We start from the raw sequence: 20,425 nt of genomic DNA, 5'->3' as shown, positions 1-20,425 counted from the left end.
GGAAAAGAAAGTTCCAGCTGACTCAGATCTGTTTGCACCAATAATCTGTTTGTTTGTTTGTTAACTAATTACTACATGCATAGATAAAGAACAAAGAGTTCCCTGAAGAATTGTGACGGAAGGTAAAAATATAACCACTGAGGCACATTTAAAGACCTACGGGGCTGGAGTGATAGCACAGCGGGTAGGGTGTTTGCCTTGCACGCGGCCGACCCGGGTTCGATTCCCAGCATCTCATATGGTCCCCTGAGCACTGCCAGGAATAATTCCTGAGTGCAGAGCCAGGAGTTAACCCTTGTGCATCGCCGGGTGTGACCCAAAAAGAATAAATAAATAAATAAATAGAGACCTACAGTTTGGTCTGTAGTCCCGGCAAGTGGGACTGTCAAAAGCTACAATCAGAAAAAAAATTACAGTGAGAATATTCAGTGAGGTTTCCCTTGACACCTTGGAGACAGCTGGTACTGGGTGGTGGCGCTGGACCTGCCTCAGGAGGTCCAGTGGACGTTGGTCCCATTTTCCAGCAGCACAGGCCTGGCTGGCATGGCGCCACGCATACCCCCTTCATCTCACAGTGAGGTCGGCATTGGGGAAATTCAATAATCTGAGTCTTTTGTGGAGTCATGAAAATGTCCAGCACCTTTTGCCTAACAGGTTTACTTGATAGAAGGCTTTAGATTAAAAAATATTGAGCACCATATTAGAGATTTAGCAGCTCGCTCTCCAGTTGACTGGTAAGAAGAATTAAATCATAGTGCATGTGTACAGACAAGGCAGTTGTTAAAAACAACATCACAAACAGCATCTATGGCTTTCATTTTTTGTTTTGGGAAATTATATGTCCCATATCTGAAGGTATTTTATTATGAGAAAAATGTAAGCTAGGCAACAATCAGGATCTAGTAAAAGGGATGAATGATGCTTTTTTACCATTCCTGCAATTTAAAAATGGCTTGTGGGCCTTTAGCCAGCATGAGCCAGAGTCTGAGCGATCAGGGTTCCAGTGAAGGCTGTTTTAGAGAACTTCTCTGTAAGCTTGTTTCTGATTGGCGGGTGAGTGCATGGCGTATAGCTGGATGCGTTGTCACAGGTGAGAACGCCCAGGCCGGGCCAGGACCTGAGTGTCAGGAACCCCTCATAGCCCAGAACATCCACAGAACTCCCCCAGGATTCAGTATTATTTTATTTTATGTGGGTGTTTGGCCCATACCCAGCAGTGGTCCACGGCCACTCCTAGAACCCAGGGGACCATGGCAGGGCAGGAACCAGGCCAAAGCCTCCCTGGATCAAAGTATACCCTCCAGTCCTTTGGATTGTCGCCTGGCACCTACCCAGGTACAGATTGTTTTGTTGCTGGTTTTTGGAGAGGCCATACCCGGCAATGCTTGGGGGTTACTCCTGGCTCTGCGCTCGGGAATCACTGCTGGCGAGCTTGGGGAACCATGTAGGTTGCTGGGGCTTGAACCTGGGCCGGACGCTGCAACGCAAGTGTGCTACCCACTGTAGTATATCTCTGGCTCTAAGGTGTGGATGACACCAAATACACCAAAATTTAGCAAATGCCACATTATTTAACTGGTTAGGATGATGAGTTTTTTTGGTTTTCTTTTTTTTATTTTACTTCCTCTTTTGCGTGGTACAAGTTAAACTTTGTGGTACTTGGTATGATTTGATGAATGACTATTAAGCCAGACGCTGACCCTTGCGTTTAGTCGCTAAGAAGGCCTTCTGTAGGGAACTGACCTTTGCTGCAGGCCCTTTGGGCCATCCTCCTCGCTGCTTCTGAAGCAGTGAGCAGCTCAGGCACAACTGGGAACTGGCTCTCTCCCCAGCTGTCCCCGGCCCAGGTGGCATCTTGGTGAGTGCCCCTCCCTGGAAGTGTCTCCCTCCCTTCCATCTCACTGGCCCATATTCCCTGGGTCCCCTGTTCCAAGGACTGGCCTGTGCTTTCCCTGGAGTGGGGAAAGTTGCTGACAAGCTTTGGAGCTGGGCGTCCACAGCCCCATTCCTGCCGCAGGGAATCATGAGACTGAGCGTGTTTTTGAGATGCGGCTGAGGCAATCTCTCAGTGTCTCCACTCTGGAGAGACCCAAAGAAAGGTTAGCTTGACCCAGCGAGGTGGACTCAGTCAGCTCAGCTGAAAACCCTGCCAAAGGGTTGCGCTCAGCCACTCACGCTAACAAAGTTGTTTGTGCTTCAGAGTCAGACTGCAAGGCTGGAGAGGTGGCACAGCAGGGAGGGCACTCGCGGTGCACGTGGCTGACCTGGGTTCAATCCCCAGCACACCATACAATCCCTTGAGTCCCACCAGCAGTGACCCATGAGTGCAGAGCCAGGAGTAAGCCCTGAGCAATGCCAGGCATGGCCCAAAAAAGCAAATGATGATAATAATTTTTTTCTTAATTCAGGAGCTAGACTCCTGAGACACAGCAGTGACAAAACTCTAGCGAGACCAGTCGCAGAGGTCAGGTTATAGCTCTGAGCAGCCTCAGCCAGCCCGGGAGAAGCAGGTGGCGAGGCTGCAGATGTCAAGGGCCAGCCCACCCCCCTGCCCGACGGTGCCCTGAGCAGGTGCATGTAAGAAGGCGCGTCCTTTCTCTTCTCTCTACTCTCCAGCACTGAGCGGAGCCCCTGTAACAGTTCCCTGCCACGCGACAGCCGGCGGCCGGCCAGCCTCATCGGCCAGGAGGTGATCCTGGTCTTCTTCCTCCTGCTACTGCTCGTCTGGTTCCTGAACCGGGAATTCGAGGTCAGCTACCGCCTCCACTACCACGGGGACGTGGAGGCCGACCTCCACCGCACCAAGATCCAGAGCATGCGCGACCAGGCCGACTGGCTGCTGCGGAACATCATCCCCTACCACGTGGCCGAGCAGCTCAAGGTCTCCCAGACCTACTCCAAGAACCACGACAACGGCGCCGTCATCTTCGCCAGCATCGTCAACTTCAGCGAGTTCTACGAGGAGAACTACGAGGGGGGCAAGGAGTGCTACCGCGTGCTCAACGAGCTCATCGGCGACTTCGACGAGCTCCTGGGCCGGCCCGACTACAGCAGCATTGAGAAGATCAAGACCATCGGGGCCACGTACATGGCGGCGTCGGGACTGAACGCCACGCAGGCGGCGGATGGCAGCCACCCACAGGAGCAGCTGCGCAGCCTCTTCGAGTTTGCCAGGGAGCTGATGCGGGTGGTGGGCGACTTCAACAGCAACATGCTCTGGTTCAACTTCAAGCTCAGGGTGGGCTTCAACCATGGGCCCCTCACGGCGGGCGTCATCGGCACCACGAAGCTGCTGTACGACATCTGGGGGGACACGGTGAACATAGCCAGCAGGATGGACACGACTGGCGTGGAGTGCCGCATCCAGGTGAGTGAGGAGAGCTATCGGGTCCTGAGCAAGATGGGCTACGACTTTGACTACAGAGGCACGGTGAACGTCAAGGGGAAGGGCCAAATGAAGACCTACCTCTTCCCCAAGTGCACGGACAACGGGGGCGTGCCGCAGCACCAGCTGTCCATCTCCCCAGACATCCGGGTCCAGGTGGACGGCAGCATCGGACGGTCTCCCACAGACGAGATTGCCAACCTGGTGCCTTCCGTCCAGAGCTTGGAAAAGACACCGCTGGGTCCCGACGACAGCGCGCAGGCCAAGGACACTCAGCCCGTGTCTAAGAGACCCTGGAAGGAGCCGGCCAGGGCCGAGGAGCGCGCCCGGCTCAGCAGGGCCCTGGAGAGCAGCGACTGTGACGACGTGGGGCTGGAGGAGGCCAACGAGCTCACCCGACTCAACCTCTCCCCCCGCGTGTGAGGTGCTGGCCGCAGGGCGCGTGCTCTCGGCCACAGATGCTCCGTAGCCCTGACTACCGTCCGGATGGCATCTATTCAGGGTTCATTTCAACCGTGGCTCCCTCCCCTGCTCCCCAGGTGTGGTGTCTGGCCGTGAGGAGAACAAGTGCCTTTCAGGGGAGCCTGGGGCCTGGGGCCTGGGGCATCGTCTAGCTTCAACAACAAAAGCTGTGGTTAAGGAGTCACTCTCACTGCTCTTCCTCACGAGACACTTCGGTTTCCCTCCGCTGATCAAGGGGTTGGGGCTTTTTCCCCCTTTGTACACAATCTTGTTTTCCAATTATCTGACCTTCCGTGTAAACGCGCACACACGCACACACTTGCTCCATGAAGCAGATTAAGTGCCAGTATCACTGAGCAGGGCGAGGCGAGGGGATGCGGCCAAGAGCAGCGGGCCTTGGGCCCTGGGCCATCCTTTCGTCCATCCAGCTGCGAGCCCACTCTCACCGCGCTTACAGTGGCAAAACCTCATGAACCAGGCCTCAGGGGGCAAAAAGAAAAGCCATTTCTTTCCTCCCCGGCAACCAGGGGTCTCTGAGCAGGGTGCTGATGGGGCCATCTTGAGAGCTGACTGTACCAGGGGGAAAAGCCAAATAAATGCCACAGGGGTGCACTTATTTATTTATTTATTTATCAGGAACCACGTGGGTTTCAGGGAGGGGGCGCAGGTCATTCTGGTGATAGGGGTCCACTGAGGGTGCCACCATGTACCAGGGTGCTCCGGCCGCTTGGAGCCATGTCCCAGAGCAGGGCTATGTACCAGGGCCCTTGGCTCACCCTGAAACCAGCGCTGTGGGGGTCTGGGCTGGGGGCCGCTCCCACTCGCTCCTCCACCCGCTCTGTTCCCAGCCCAATCAGGACAGGCCCCACTGAGCTGTCAGCCTCTCGATGGAGTTCTTCCTCTGTTTTGTGGGGACAATCGAGTGACCCACGGCGAGGTGCCGCCCAGGGGAAGTGCAAATTCCCATGGGGAAGTCACTTCCGTGGCTTCTTGGCTGCTCCAACTTGGAATCACATTTTTGCTGCAAGCCTGAAGATTAGGTAAAACTGAGCTGGAACTGTCCTCGTCTCTTTCATTTTATGATGGCGGGATATTGGGGACCCAGCTCCTCTCTCTCTCTCTCTCTCAGACCTTAGCCCACCTCCGTGCTCTGTGTGTATTCTCGTCCGGGCAGCCGTAGGCACCGCTGTTCCCCACGCTGGCTCCAGCGTCCCCTGGCGACTCTAGACACAGTGGGCCCGGCGGGCGCGCATTCCCAATGCTGCTCTGCCTTCAGGGTTTTGACTGTGGGTCTTGTTGGTCTTCCAATGCCGGTGAGCAGACGGTGACAATACCTCTTGCTTCCAAAGAATGTACACTCACACGATACTGCAAACCTTTCATTTTTGTTTTTCTCTCCAAGACACTACCTGATGCTCTCCTCGCACGTGGGACCTGCGAGCTGCACGGGGTCTCTGTCAGTGTTAGGGTGGGTGGGCGTCTGGGGGCCCACCCCCTCGGCCCCTGGTGCCAGTCTCCGGGGCTTCCGCCACAGCTGGCCGGCCTGTGTCTTTGCTGTTTCGCTAAAAATGTGCTCTGCACAGACTTCCTTCCCGCCAGCTCTCCCCCATCTCCTCCGGGGCATCCGCTCTTCGGAGACCCCAGGCAAGGAATTCCGCCCCTCTTGGGGTCTGGCCCGACCGGTGCAGACTCAAGCCTCTGGTGGGGGCCGCTCCCCCAGCACCTGAAAAGTTCTTTCAAAACACCCGGGACAGATGTTCCCGACAGGCCGAGCTAGCGCCTGCCCTGACGCATACCTCAGCGCTCCGCCATGGCCAGTTCCGCAGCAGCTGCCCGCGGAGGCCACAGCGCTCTTCAGCCAGTGGATGTGTTCTTCAGAGGGGCAGTGCCTCTTTTGAGCATCGGGCAGGAAGCAATACTGCAGCATTGAATGTGTGTAAATAGTCGCTCCCAGTTGCAATGGTTACTTTCTTCTTGGCCCTGGGTCAGACCCAGTGATCTCTCTGTATCCGACAAGCACAGCACTGCAGCCCATGCAGACACGTCGCACCGCAGCACCAAGCCCCCACATAGCTTGAAGAATCTCAGCAGTTAGGCTTCTCTGCACGGCCCCCCACAGGCCCCCTTCAACACGGCCATGAGCTGCGCCGCACCGTGGGCTGTGACCGCGTGTCGCTCCCAAAGAGCCATCTGTGGCCGCGTTTCTCAATTCCCGAGGAAAGCGGCGTCTGCTGGACTTCAGGAGACGATCATGAGACAACATGAATCCGATCGGGGGTCAGATCAGAGCCAACAGTTTGCGTTTCCTCCCTTTGCTCTGCTCTTTTTAAATTGTTAATTCTAATTTCAAAATGCATCCACTGAAGAATAGACATTAAAATATTCTAAACTCTGACTCACTGGCACCTGGTATTTCCTCCCTGAAAAAAAAGGAAAAAACAAACATCTTCCCAGTGCATTGAGTTGCCCTCTACACTCCTTGTTTCTCTGGCTTGTGGCTGGAACCAGATTTGCCTTTCCCTCACCTTAGGACTTTTTTTATGTAGGAGTACTGCTATTTATTCAGCCACTGATTAGCTGATTGAATTGGGCATGAACTCCACCTTTTTTTTTCATTTTTTATAATTTTATTTATTGAATCACCGTGAGAGCAGTTACAAAGATTTCAGGTTTAAGTCTCAGTCATACAACGAAACACCCATCCCTTCACCAGTGCCCATTCTCCACCACCAAAAACCCCAGTATACCCCCATCCCACACCCTCCCCCTACCTGTGGGGCAGATGATTTCCACATTACTCTCTCTCTACTTTGGTCACATTCAATATTTTGACACCAGACCCACCATTATTATTTGGGATTTTACCCCAACACTCAGATCTGCTGAAAAGGCAACAGTAGACAGTTTGTTTTCTATTGCTAGTTAAAAATAACATGGTGTCTCGTGGCTGCAGTAGTGGCCGCACGATTTTGAAATTCTGAAATTTTAACACTTAAACCTAGAGGGATTTCCGCCAAAACCTGCTGGGTTCCAAGTTTGTTCCTGAGTCTCTGGGATCATGGCCATTAAGCAGCTTGATCAAGAGCCAGAAAGGCCGTTCGTGGGCAGCGACTCAGGGTCAGGGTCTCATTGGGACGGGGAGGAAAGGGCCGACTCCAACCCCATCCCATGAGGCCCCACGTGTCTCATCACTAAGGGCCCAAACCTGACTGTCCAGTGGCCTCTTTTTTTTTTTAAGTAAAACATTTTATGTGGAGACTGTGAAGGAAAGGAGGGAGAACAAGTGGGTGAGAGTGGAGAGTATCATGCTCAAGAGAGAATGTGGGCTTCTCCAAGGATGGAGAAAGCCCCTCACACACCCCAGCATTATACAGGAAAGCATGAAAGCCCACATCAAACATGAAAGTCCACATCTCAAGAGGGATATGTGGGTACCACATGTGCCCAGGTGCCACATGTGCTCGGCCACACAGGTGCAAGCAGCACTTGGGTTTGGGCAGCATATGTGCTACGTTAGGACTTTTTAAAAACTCTGTGTGTGTGTGTGTGTGTGTGTGTGTTTTGAGTTGGTTGGTTGGTTTTCACCATACCTGACAGTGCTAAGAGATTTCTTCCTGCTCATTAACCGGAAGTCACAGTGGTGTGTGAAGACCAGACAAGACCAGAGAATGCAGCCTGGGTCTTCTCCGAGGGCCCTGTGCATTGCCAGAGATTGAACCAGTCTCACAGCCAAAGCACCTGCCATCAAGGATGAGCTCTCCTTGACTCCAGCTCTCCTGGATAAACAGAATGGCTTGGGGAGACCATCTGGGGTGCCAGGTGGAACCCAGGTCAGCTGCATGCAAGCAAGCGCCCTATCTGCTGTACTGTCGCTCCAGCCTCTCCCCTGCAGCTCAGAGAGAATCCTGCTGGGGAGAGTCCAAGGGCTACGGCACTTGCCTTGCGTCCCGCTGACCCCAGTTTGAATCCCCAGCACCATGTATGGTCTCCCAAGAGCACTGCCGAGTCTGGGTACAGAACCAGGAATAGCCCATAAGCACCACCTGTGTGGGCCCAAAACCGAGAAACCAAACAAGCAAAATTTTGTCCCTCCCCCACCCCCAGCTTTGCAGTGAACATGTGACCTTGGTATGTGTCATTGCTTCTCCCTCCCAAGCCTCACACACAGCGAGTCCTCTGCCCCTGCTGGCTTAGCCCAAGTTCTGGAAGCTGCTGTGGATGGAGAGAGGCTGAAGGGACCGAGAGAAAGTGTCCCTCGCACAGATGTGTTTCAACCAGCCCATTCTATTTCCATCCAATTCCTCTGCAAAGATTGGTTTGTTCGTGTTCTTATAACGCGACTCCAAAGGTCGTTGCTGTGAGAGATTTAAGCCAAGGAGCATCTCCGGTCCCTGCAGGTCCTGCCAGTCTGTAGGAGACAGCAGTGAAGCTTTCCGTGCAGCCGTCAACGGCGATTTCCACCCTTCGGGGGACTCTCAAAGACTTGGATAATTTGGTGAAAGCGGAGCTCCTTTCTACAGGGAAAAAAAATGTGCAGGTAAAAATAGATCTTTTTAATGCTACACAGTGTCAGGAGTCTCCGCGCCCCTGAGGGCTCTGATGGAAGGAGAGACCCTTCCCGTTTGCTCTCTGCAGGTGAAGCTTCAGGCGGGATCTGACAACGCTGCTTCCCACTGTGCATTTCCAGTCAAAACGGGCACGCGCCTCCTGTCCGGCTGCCTGAGGCCGCTGGAGGTGCCGCTCAAGGCGCTAGGCGCGCTGTTTCCTGGGGCCCAGTCAGGAGAATTGCCTGAGCACCACCGGTGCCCAGTGATGCCAGCGCCCCCTGGCGCCAGGTGTGAGCCTGCAGGCGGAGCTGGCCAGAAAACTTGCTTGACCTTGGCGACTGGCCAGCTGTTGAGGGGCTTCTCAGGCCACCCCTGTCCTCGCCACACAAGAGGCGATGCCTTTGCATGGTCTCAGCTGTTACCCCGTCTCGTGAGAAACACTCAGAGGAAACCACTGCACAGCACAAATGCTGCGCTAGGGCCATGGATGATGGACCCGCACGTGCTGTCCACGTGCCTCTCCAGCATCTTCTGTGGACAGCCTTCGACCCCAGCGCCTGCCCTTAGAGCTCCCAGCGCTGCCTCAGTCTCCACCCAGCCCACCTGCCCTCCTCCCTGAATCCCCTCTCCCAGCCCCGCCCCGCCCCCCCCAGCTCCTTCTTCCTCTTCCTAAGGAATTTTGCCCCCTGGGTGGGGAGGACCCGGCTGGTGTCAGAGAGAATGGGTTGCTTCTCCTGCTCTGGTTCTGGGAAGAGGGAGAACCTGGGACCCTATTTGTGGCCTGAACATCCTCGCGGCTGAGGCCAGCTCCATTGTCCACCTTCCCCACAGGCCATCACCCCAGCCTCCTGCCCCAGAGTCTTCAGCCCCACCCCCATCTCGGAGCCCCACAATCCTTCCTCCCCAAGGACACCCCCTTATTCCTTAGAGGGGCTCAGTGCCCCGTCTCCCTGTCTTCAAAGAAGCAGCCTCAGTTCCCCTCCCATGTGCACAGGGTGTCTCCCTTACAGGGGATTCTCCAGCGGGCTCCCCACCGGAACCTCGGGTGGCCTGGGGGTGATCGCAGGAGGCGCTGGGCAGAGGGCTCCTTTCTCCAGAGTCCAGAGCCCAATTCCTGGTCACCCACTTCCTGTGCAAAAAAAGACAGTGTCCTGGGGCAGGGCCTTGCGCGGCGGCATTGGTCAACAGCTGAGGCACGCGGCCTTCTCTCCCTGTGCCTGTGGGACCTGTATCTATGTGCTCTCGGACTGCAGTCACCCGTGTCCATGCACCCAAAGCCGCAGGGGATGGTGGCCACAAGGTGGTGCCTTCAGCAAAGTCAGCGGCCACGGGGGTTCTTGATGGCCTACCCTTCCTGCTGATGCAAAAGAAGGAGGCAGAATTCAGGAGGGTTCCTACTGATCTTGCGATAAATCATAACATACAACGTGAGGTGGTGTTGGGAATACCCTGACTGTGCAAAGGAAAACGCTCCATGTTGCTCGCCCAGCTAACCAGAAACAACTTGGGTAAAACCCTGTTTCCCGAGAGCAGAGGCGCCAAGAGAGTTCAGCTGGTGGGCATTTGCTCTCATGCATTTGACCCGTGCTTGGGCCCAGCACTGCATCTGGCCCTGCAGGGCCCCTCAGCCGCCCACCAGGAGCCAGCCCAGAGTACAGGGTGTGGCTGGGAGGGAGAAGCCAGTGGTGCGGCTCTTCAGAAGCAAGTCTTATTGGGGGACCCCGGTCAGACTTTGGTCATTCTGGCTGGCCAAGATGTCTCTTCCTCCTTAAGAGGATGGTGTCACCAGTGCATTTAGAATGTTGGTCCCCTGCAAGAGCCAGTCAGTGCTTACAGAAGAGAAAGGGCCAATTGGCCGCTGTGCCTGAAGGGCATTCCAAATTGTGTGTTTTTAAAACTGAAGTTTGTCACTTACATAAACTTTTAGGAAATGAACTCAAAACTTACGAAGATAGGGCTGGAAAAATGGAACAGCTGGGTGGGCTCCTGCCTTGCACCTGGTCCACCTGTCACACAATAAGGTCCCCCAAAAGTGATCCCTGAGAGAAGATCCAGGATCAAATCCCGAGCACTGCCAGGTGTGGTTCCAAACCAAAAAGAAGCAGAATAAGAACCTATGAAGATAAAGCGCAAGTATTTGAAGAAAAGTGGCAATGAAGCAAGTATCCAGATGGTTCAGGACAAATGCATCCTTTTCCTTAAACTACTTCATAAGAAAATTAATGTCCTGCCCCGTCCCTGGGGCCCCATCAGTGTCTTCCTTGCCCTTGCCTCTGCCCTGCGGTACACCCACGTTCGTTCCCTTCAGCACCCCCTTTCCCGATTTCTTGTCCTCCTCTGCGCGTGTTATTGGCAGAATTACAGTGGCCCCAACCTGTAGCTGGTTCCAGAACTCAAATCTATGTGGTTTCCTCCCCCTGTGCCCCTGGGAGTCTACTGGAGGGTATGGGACAGCCTGCTCAGCTTTGCACCCAAGAGGCCTCTCTCCCCTGGGACTGAGGATAGGAAGCTGCCTCCGAGCACTGCGCCCTGAGCCCTCCTGCTGCTCCTCTGCCTCCTCTGCCCTCGGGACCCTCATTTTTTCCTTTTGATGTTTTTCCTGGTCCCCACCTCACACACCCCTCCCCCAGCCCACCTCTGGGAACCTGGTTTGACTCCAGCAAGTGCCCTGGGGCGAGTTAGGGGTGGGGGTTTCTGAGTCTGAAACCCCCAGCTGGAAAGGTTCATCCTTTCTCCAAGACCAGCTGGGGCCCCCAGGGAATCCAGAGGGAGACCTGAGCCGGGGTCCTGCTGCAGGACTGTGCTTGGACGGAGAGCACTGGGTCAGTCCCCTCGGCATCGCTGGGCACAGCCCTGGCGCTGTGGCATACAAACAGACCTGCATGGCTGTTTGGCTGAGGCTTGCCCAAAGGGGTCCTTGGTGGCCCAGTTTCCTGACCCCCCTCACCACCACCCCACCACCACACCGCTTTTTCTCAAGAACATCAATTCAGAAGCAAATTTCACATAAGGTATTTTTGTTATTTTTTTTTTATTAAAAAGTAATTTACAACATAACCAACTGAGGTGGCCATATCCAGCGGCGCACAGGGTCACTCCTGGCGGTCTCAGGGTGCCGTGTGCAGTGCCAGGGCCAAAGCTGACACAGGCAACGCAAGGCCCCAGGGTCCCCCACAGGTGCTCGTTTTACAGGCGAGAGTCACTCACCCCATCTCCCACACCCGCACCATTAAGCACATCACCACGTGAGGAAGAGACCTTCCAGGTTCCCCCCACGGAAGTACCTAGTGGAGAGCACCGCAGCCTTCCTGAGGTCCCCGCCCAGCAGGCCTGGCCTCTCCACCCGGGAACAGGTTTTCCTGGTTCTGCCGGCCTGTCCCTGCCCACTCCAGACCTGGGCTCCTGCAGTGCTGCTCCTGGGCACGTCTGCAGGGGTCTCAGCCCGGCGCTATCCCAAGGGCCACAGCAGCACGGGGCTGGGCAGAGTGCGCCTCGGCGCCCGTCTTCCGCTCCAAACATTTTCCCAGCTCTGGGGTGCACGCCGGGGAAGATGCGGAGAAAACCCTTCTGGCTTAGGCCCCCGGAAGGATTGAGTAATGGCCCAGTAGCGCGTGTGCAGCGGGAAGGGTGTAGCGCCCCGGCTTCTCTGGAGCTCCTGCCCTTTAATTAAACCTCCCCTGTTTTATCGCTTCTGCAGGGTTGGGAAAGAGGCGATGTTTGTACAAGGGGGACACGGCTGAGGAGCAGAGCCACAGAAAGGAGAAGCACGTGGTGGAGGGGCGGAGGGTGCCGGCGCCACCGGCGTCGCAAAGGTGTAGGGGTCGTCGAGGATCGAGGGGAGCCCTGGGAGATGTCGTGGCTGTCCGGCAGCCCCCCTCCCCGGCCCTGCTCCAGACATCAGAGGCCTCCACAGTGGCACCTGAGCCCTGTATGTTCCTGGGTGCCATGCGGCCTGTTCATGTGGCACTCTGCCACTGTGGCTGGACTCTCCTGGACCCAGCATCCTCTCAGAACCCAGACTTTGCAGCTCCCAGGTGTGGTCCCCCAGCCTGGGCTCACTCAGCCCCTCACCCGCGACGATGACGGCGGCGACATCGCTCCCACGCCGGGTTCGTGCTTCTCAGAGTGTGCCAGCTTCTTTCCAGCACTCTTGGTTTGCCTGTCTCTCTGCGGGGAACAGCAGGCCAGGCAGACACCACAGGCATGTCCTGACCCAAACCCACGAGAGTGCTGGTCCCTCTCCTGAGCTTCCCCCGAGCGGACCTGCCCGGGCTGAGGGGAGAGGGCTGTGCTGGGAGAGCTTGCTGCGGCTTCTTCCCTTATGGGGTCTGAAGGCTGCTCTCCGCACACCCTCCCCGGGCAGATCTTGGCAGCCACGTGGGCACCACAGCCGTGCTCCGCCCTCCTGCAGTCTCTGTGCCCACCTCGATTCGGGCAGAAAGCAAATAGGTGAGCTAAAGGAGCGAATAAAGAGACAGGACTTGGGGTGGGCTGGCTCCAGGGGCATCGCGGCTCCTGGAGACATGGAAACAGCAGAGGGGGCACATTGCAGGGCATCCTGGGCCCTTGGTCACGGCTGGGGTTTCACCGGTGGGCTGTTGCGGCCTGGGGCTGATTTCCAGTCTGGGCTCCAAACCCATGCGCTGCTGGGCAGGGGCAAGGCTGCAGGCCCAGCAGGAAGCCCCATCTGGGGGCTCACCCAGCCATGGGCGGGGGCACTCAGTGTCCTTTAACGGCTGCTGTCCCCGAGGGGCCTGAGAGTTCCTCTGAGGGGGACAAGCACTTGTGCACTGGCTTTAAAGATGAACTTCTATTGCGAGGGCCACACCCAGCAGTGCTCTGGAGCCACCAGCCACGCATGTGGAGGGGTGTGAGGGGATGTGGCACAAGGAATAAGACCCAGGGCCTCACCTCCACACAGGTGCCCCACATTTGAGCCACACAGGAGACCAAGATGGAGGGTCTCAGGTTTCCATGGCACCCAGCTCCTGGCATAGGGCCCGCAGCTGGGCTGGCTCCCCTCCTTCAGGTGACTTACTTTCCAGGAGTTTCTGAGCCTTGGCAACCCACTTCCGGTGGGGCCAGACCCACTAACTGGTGTTTCCAAGCCTAGGTCTCTGCCCTGGGCACTGGCTCTAGACATAGCGACTGTCTCCTGACCTCCCTCCGATGGCATCTTCCAAGGCCACGGGGGGGGCCTGTGGCCCAGTATGCCACTGAACTTGTGGGATCACTCCCAGCTGTGCAATTAAGGGCAGAGCCCAAGTGGGCGCCACCTCCCCAGGAGCTGCCAGGCCCCGGCCTCAGATGCCACTGCCACCCGAGCTGGGACAGAGACATGACCACAGCTTCCGCTTTGCTTCCCGGGACTCAGAGGCTTTTAATAAGCCAATGGGTAGAAAGCACTGGGGCTTCTGGGCACCAGGCAATGTCCATGGGCACCAGCTGCCCAAGCTCCTCGCTCCTGCTGCCATTCAGCAGGGCAGCCTGGCCCCATTTCATAATTCGGCGTCACGGTGTGGGCCAGAGGAATGTTTTTATGGGCTGGCCTGCTCAGCATCAGGGCTGGGGCTAATGGAGGGACGCTCCATCTGCTCCGAGTGCAGGCGCGTGTGGATGCCAGGGCGGGGAGGAAGGGGGTCCTTTGGGGGAGCAGCACAAGGTTCCCGGCACGTTGGACTTCACACACACTTCTGTCTCACCAGCCAGGCTGTGGGCTTGAGAGGCCGTGTAAGTCGTGGTTTACCTGCCTAGGGGCGGCCACGCACACCGCCAGACATGGGGTGAGGACAACAGGCTCAGAGGGAAGGAGGTAGCAGGAGGCTGTGGTGCCCACCCAGAAACTTCTAGCTCCGAAGTTCCCAGACTCAGCCGCCTCCAGCCCCCCTTTTCAGAAGAGAAATCAATCTGCACTCCCCGGAAACCGCCTTCTTTGAGGGAGCAGAGAGATTCTTAGACCCCCACCGACTACTCCCATGGTTCCGAGTGGCCCCCTGGACTGGGGGACCGTGGCAGCCACCGTTTTGGGAAACTGTTGACTCTGCCCCCGCCAGACCCTGCAGCCCTGTGCTGTTTGGGAAACGGGTCCCCTGGGCCACCAGGCAGATTGACGTGCTGCTCCACTGCCCTTGGCTAGTGGCCGCTCCACACTGTCGCTCTCCGAGCTGCTGCCACCAGCGTGCGGGGCTCTGGGCTCTGATTTGGGTCCAGTGCACCTAGCGCACAGCCAGCACGTGCAGGATGTCTTGAGTGTTTGTGTGTGTGTGTGTGTGTGTGTGTGTGTGTGTGTGTGTGTGGCAAATGCGTGTGACACGCAGTACAAGCGACCTTGTGTGGTGCACGTGCCTGGCTTCTGTACATCCCCACGTGTTCGTGCATCTGTGTGCCCGTGCATGCGAGCTTCATGTGTGCGTGCATGCGTGCGTCCGTACGTCTGGGCGTCCGTGCATCTGTACGTTCGTGCATGCGTGCGTCCATGCATCTGTGTGTACGTGCGACCGTGCGTCCTTACGTCTATACACTTGTGCATGCGTGCGTCCGTGTGTTTGTGCGTGCGTGCGTGCATGCGTGCGTGGCTCCGCGCACGACACTGAGCTCTGAGGACCCGACCTAGGATGCAGCAGTCCCCGGGTAGCACCCACGGACGGCAGGACTCGGCGCCCCCGGCCCAGTCTCACCAAGTCAGTAAGTCTGAGCAATAAAACAACCGCTTTGCACCTTCTGGGTGGCGAGGATCCCACCCCACGGCGGCCTGGGGTGCCAGCCACAGGGGAACCTCCTAGCCCTCATCCCCGGTACAGGCGTGGGGCGGCTGCCCGGCAGCGCTGCTCGGAGGCTCACCCAGTTCCCGTGACCCCCATGCACCACGTTTGCAGGCAGCCAAGCCAGAGCCCCCAGCCCCTCCCAGTTCCCCTTGTGTCCGGGACAGCCTGGTACCGATGGCTGCGAGGGTCTAATAGCAGGACAACACGCAGGGACTCAGCCTCCAGCCGCAGGTGCAACGGAGGGGACAGCGGGGCGCCGTCATTCAGCACGCACTGCGCCTCTCCACAGTCTCCTTGGCCTACGAGTGGGGGCTCGTAGCCCTTTGTGCGCAGTGTCCAGACCTGGGGGTGAGGCCCCCCTTTGAGCATGAGGCAGCCTGTGCGGGGGAGTCAGCGTTGGGGAGAAGCCTCGACTTCCGGTAGAGCAAATGCACCCCACCCCGCACTGGCCAAGGCAGTGGAGGCCCGGGCTGCTGCCTTGGGGGTCACTACTTGTGACCCCCAAACATGCCCATTTGGGGTCTCCGAATGCACCTCCTTGGGACCAGGACCCTGCAGATACCACTGAAGCCCTGGTAGGGTTGGGAACCCAGCCTGGGGTCGCAGCAGAGCACCAGAGCCCCAGGAGCTGGGAGCTGCAGGAGGGGGTCCCCAACCCCAGCCTCTGGTGCAAGCAGCTCTCCCCACCCTCCACTGGGAGAGGAAGCGGCTGTCAGTCCCCTGACACTGGGAGGTGGCACCCAGGAACCCCAGGGCATATTTGTCGCAGGGTTGGGTGCCAGGCATCCCCATGGAGGGGAGTCTGAGGCAGATGGGAAGTGCAGGATGGGAGTGCTCTGGGTGACCATGGAGGGGTAAGAGGGGGAGAATCTGTCATCCCTACAGCTGCACCCTGAAAGCAGACCCCCAAATCAGAGATAGAACCCCACTTAGGTCCGTGGGCTCTGGCAAGGTGACTCCAGCTGCTCCCGGCAGCGTGGGTTCCTGGGGCAGGGTGAGCCCCTGGGCTTCCAGAGGCTGGAAGTGGCCTTGGGGCAGCTGCCCCATGGGAGGACATCCACCCATGTCTGCTCAGGTGTCCCCAGGGCTCCCAGTAGTGACCCACAGTTGCTGGTGTCCATGGGAGGTTTTGATCCTCCGTCAGCAAGCCTTGTCTTTGAGATTTTCTCATGGGTACTTTTCAAAAGCATCTCCGGGGGACTGGAGAGATTTCAGGCTTACGCACAGAGCCCGGTGCTATGCCAGCACCACGTGTGGTCTCCTGAGTGTAGCGCCTTGAGTAAGGCCCACGCGCCATCCACCCTGTCTTCTCAAATGGTGACGCGTGAACTCATTGGCTCTTAGACTTTTTGCTAAGTTTTGATCCAGAGACAGAAAGTCAAAGGGCTGCAGCTCAATTCATGTTTCTCTCGGGGCCCGGCTGGGCAAGACCTGTCCCTGGCCGGGGGCCGCCTACAGCAGGCGGCAGTGCCCCCACCTTCAGCACCCCCTTCCCAAGGCAGGAGCCCAGCGGCGACAGGGACAGAGGCCAAGCAGGGAAGCTGGTTGCTAGGAAACAGAACCCCGGGCCCCCTCTTTGTGCCCAGACTCTGGCTTGGGCTGGGGCTTTGTTCCACCAGCCCAGAGAAGATGCTGGAAGCAGGGACTTCGATGCTGAGGCCTCCAGGTCTGTATCCCTAGAAAAGGCACGAAGCCGAGAGCACTGGGGCAGCGGCTCCCTGCCAGCAGGAGGCGCCGGTGCCGCCGTGGCCCCCAGCCCCACTCAGGTTCAGCCACTCCCAGCAGCTGGGCCCCTCGGGACCAGCTGTGGGAACCCGAGGCAGTTGCAGGGTGGGGACGAGGATTGCGGCAGTGTTTTTATATACCCCCCTTCCTGGGCTCGCCTTGCGCCCCCTTTCTGCTCCAGCACCCGGGGGCACTGTGTGCTATTTGCTCGCTTATTTTCGGGGGCCTGGGGAGGCTCAACATTCTTTTCCAGGTGCAGGAGTGGCCGTTGCTTCTTCAGCTTGCCCGGAGTCTGCTTCTGAAGGGCGGTGCAGAGAGCCGGAGGGCCAGTGGGGCACCTGTGGGACCGCGTGTGTGGGTGCAGTTTGCCCTCGCTGAGCCCAGGATCTGGTTCTTGTAGATTGGGCCAAGCCTCGGGCTGTCCCTTCCCGTGCCACCCCTGCCAGTGCTGAGCAGCCGGCTTGAGAGGCCTGTGCGCGACCTTCCTGGGCTCTCTCAGTAGCCGAGCCACAAACTCAAGCCTCGGCAGGCCATGGTCTTCTCTCAAGGTGCAAACCTCAGCATCAGCTCCTCTGAGGAAACTCACGGGGTCCTTGGACTTCTGCAGCTGCAGCCCCAGGGACCTCCGGTTCCCTGCCTGGGGGCAGCAGGAATCTCAGAGTGATCCCTGGCACCTCTCGTCCCATGGCCCGTCCAGGGGATGTTGCTGGTGTCATTGGTGGCTCACCTGTGGCTCTGTGGCCTGTCATATGAGCCCTTCACAGCAGAGGGTGTTCCTCTGGCCCCAGTGTCCTTCACGTCAGGGACTGTGGGAAACACGAACCTCCCGTCTGGTCATGGGGTGTGAGTGCCTGGCCCCTACGGCGGTGGTCGTTTCCGGGTGGTATGCGGGAGGAGCGTGCCCGCTTCCTGTCTGAGCTCACATGGGTGTGGTGGCTGCAGGACCCAAGTTGAACCCTCGCCTGCCACCAGGGCGGAAAGTCAGAGGAGTCAAGTGTGCCGCCATTAGGGGCTTCCCCAAAGTCCCTGGACGAAGAGGATTGGTGGGAGGGTTGCAAGCATATCCCAGTGCTGGAGAGGTGAGCCTCAACTCCTGGCTCTTCCAGAATCACCCCTGGACCTTGTGTGTCCCCTAAGGAAATTGTCCTAGTAACCCAGCAAAGAGTGAAGTGGGCCCATATGGCACAGGGTTCCCCTGGGAGAGAATGTGGGGGTGCCGAGTCGGGGTCACCTTGGGGGCTGCTGCCTGCCCGTGGCATGTGACCTGGGGCAGGCTGGATGAGCCCTGCAGCGCATGGGGCTCTGCTGAGTGTATATTCACCAGTGGGGGCCACAAGGCCAGAGAGGTGCAGGGCTGGGGTGGGAGCTGATTTGCTGTTGCTGGGGTGACGGGGGAGGCACTACACACAGACAGCAGCCAGTCAGGGCCAGAGGCAGCCGTCGGGGCGGGTCTCCTTGGGCTCAGGGCAGCCCTATTCAGCATCACACAGAGTGTCCCGGCCCGGGTGCTGCTCTCAATGCCGAGCTGCCATGTGACATAGGAACAGGGACCGCCCCAGCCCGGGGCTCCTTTGCTTCTCTCGTGGGGTCCTCTCCCTTCCCCTTGGCCTTCGGTGTCGGTCCAGCCGGTGGCTTCCAAGGAAAGGTATACAAAGCAAGTCCACACGACCAGAATGGCCTTCATTCCCCCCCCTCACACCTGCGACAACGTGCAAAGGGTAGAGACTTATAACAGAAATGGCTGCCCGGGTCTGAAAGGCGCCCCTTGGCGGGCAGCTCCTAGTGCCGCCTTGAAAGCTGCCTCCCCTCCCTTCTTCCCTCCACATGCCCAGCCCCCAGCACCTTCTCTCTTCACAGGGGCTCTGATATTTCACGTCCACCAGGCTGGGAGGAGCCACCTGAGATGCTTGCAGGATGGTCCCTTGTCCTGGGACCCCCCTTTTGACAGCCTCAGACCCCCTGTCAGTCATGGGCAAGGACTGTGCTGGCACCAGGTGCTGGCATGCTGATGAGCACCTCGTCCACCCCTGCAGTCTGGAATGCCTGTCCACTTAGCCCGGTGCCCACCTGCCCCCATGTCAGCCGGTCATCTCTTCTGGGTCTGTCTGGGGGCAGAAGGGATCCTGGCTCTTGGTACCTGAAGCTGATGAAGAGGTGGCATCCTGGGGGCGCAGGAGCTCGGGCTGTGGGGTGGAGCGGCTTCGGGCAACAGATCCTGGCGCTCCTCCTGCCTCACGTTCCTGCACTGGGCTTCAGGATGAGAACACGACCCCCGGGAGCTCTGAAGGCCGGTGGCAAGGCTGAGCAGGTCTTACGGCGTCACTGGAAAAGTAGGGGCCCAGAGCCACAGCACAGCGGGAGGGCGTTTGGCCACGTGCTGGTCCCCCAGCACCGCCAGGAGTGATTCCTGAGCACAGAGCCAGGAGTCACCCCGGAGCGTCGCCAAGTGTGACCCAAAAGACCCCTCTAAAAAGAATAAAAAGAAAGAAAGAAGTAGAAAAAGGCTGCATCGGCCGCCTCCAGTTACACACAGGGCTGCCAAGGACCCCGCGGTGTGTGTGGGGTGGGGGGGTGGGGGCGTGGCTCCGGCGCTGGGTCTGAGAAGGGGGCGTGGCTCTGGCGCTGTGTCTTCTGGTCTCCAGAGAATCTTGTCTTACCATCCAGCAGCTTTCTCGGACACTGGGGGTCCTGTTGCAGGAGCTCTTGTTGCGTGATGGACCTTCTCTGGGAGTTCTCTAATTTTCTTTGCTTTTCTTCCTTTTTCTTTCTACCTCCTCTCTTCTCTTCTCTGTCTGTCTGTCTGTCTGTCTCTCTCTCTCTCTCTCTCTCTCTCTCTCTCTCTCTCTGTGGCTGTGTCTCTCTGCTGTTTATTCCTTTTCCAACTTTTTCAGATTAGAATCTTTGTTTCTGCTCTCCTGTCTTTAGTTTCGAAAGGTCTTTATGCATTTTGAATGTTCCTTTTAAAAATGCGACCTCGTCCATCCAGGTCGCATGTCCTTCTCTCCCGGAAGGGAGCATAACATGACACATGCCATAACCATGCTGCCGGACCCCTGCGCCAGGCCGTTTCACTCAGGGCACCCCAGAGGGGGTCAGGTGAGACCCTCCCCACCCCAAGGGACCCAGACCCTGCAGATGAAAACCTCCAGAACTCAACCGCCACCACGCTCATGGCCACTCTCCACATGCTGGAGCCAAGCCTCACCCACGAGTGAACCTATTCCTAGACCACCAGGCCACAAATGCAAGAATGTGACACTTCATAGGACACACCCTACCCATACTCCAAGAGTACCGCACCACATTTGATTAGGCTCAAAGTAGGAGGCAACCAATCTTAGACGGAAATATATTTTTTAAAGGCTACCGAATGTAGCCTGCCCACAGGGCAGAGTCTGGCAAACTCCCCGTGGCGTACCCAATATGCCAAATACCAGTAACAACGATGGATCTCATTCTCCTAAAGAGCCTTGAATATAATCTCAGGGCTAGGATGAAGGAGACGTCACTGGGGCCTGCTCAAGGCAATCGACGAATAACAG

General features: G+C 57.6%; 1 protein-coding gene across 1 annotated transcript in view; it reads left to right on the top strand.

Annotated features, from left to right (window-relative positions):
* Positions 1-6,224, top strand: part of ADCY9 (adenylate cyclase 9) — an 84,836-nt gene extending 78,612 nt beyond the window's left edge. The window contains exon 10 of the mRNA XM_056134974.1: positions 2,617-6,224. Coding sequence (XP_055990949.1) covers positions 2,617-3,808 — 1,192 coding nt within the window. The 3' untranslated portion in view covers positions 3,809-6,224. The remainder of the gene's footprint in view (positions 1-2,616) is intronic.
* The last annotated feature ends 14,201 nt before the right edge of the window (positions 6,225-20,425 follow it).

The sequence above is a fragment of the Sorex fumeus genome, unplaced genomic scaffold (assembly GCF_029834395.1).
Source record: "Sorex fumeus unplaced genomic scaffold, SorFum_2.1 ptg000110l, whole genome shotgun sequence".
In the NCBI taxonomy this organism is placed as follows: domain Eukaryota; kingdom Metazoa; phylum Chordata; class Mammalia; order Eulipotyphla; family Soricidae; genus Sorex; species Sorex fumeus.
The sequence above is the reverse complement of the archived record's forward strand: the minus strand, read 5'-3'. Positions and strand labels throughout refer to the sequence as shown.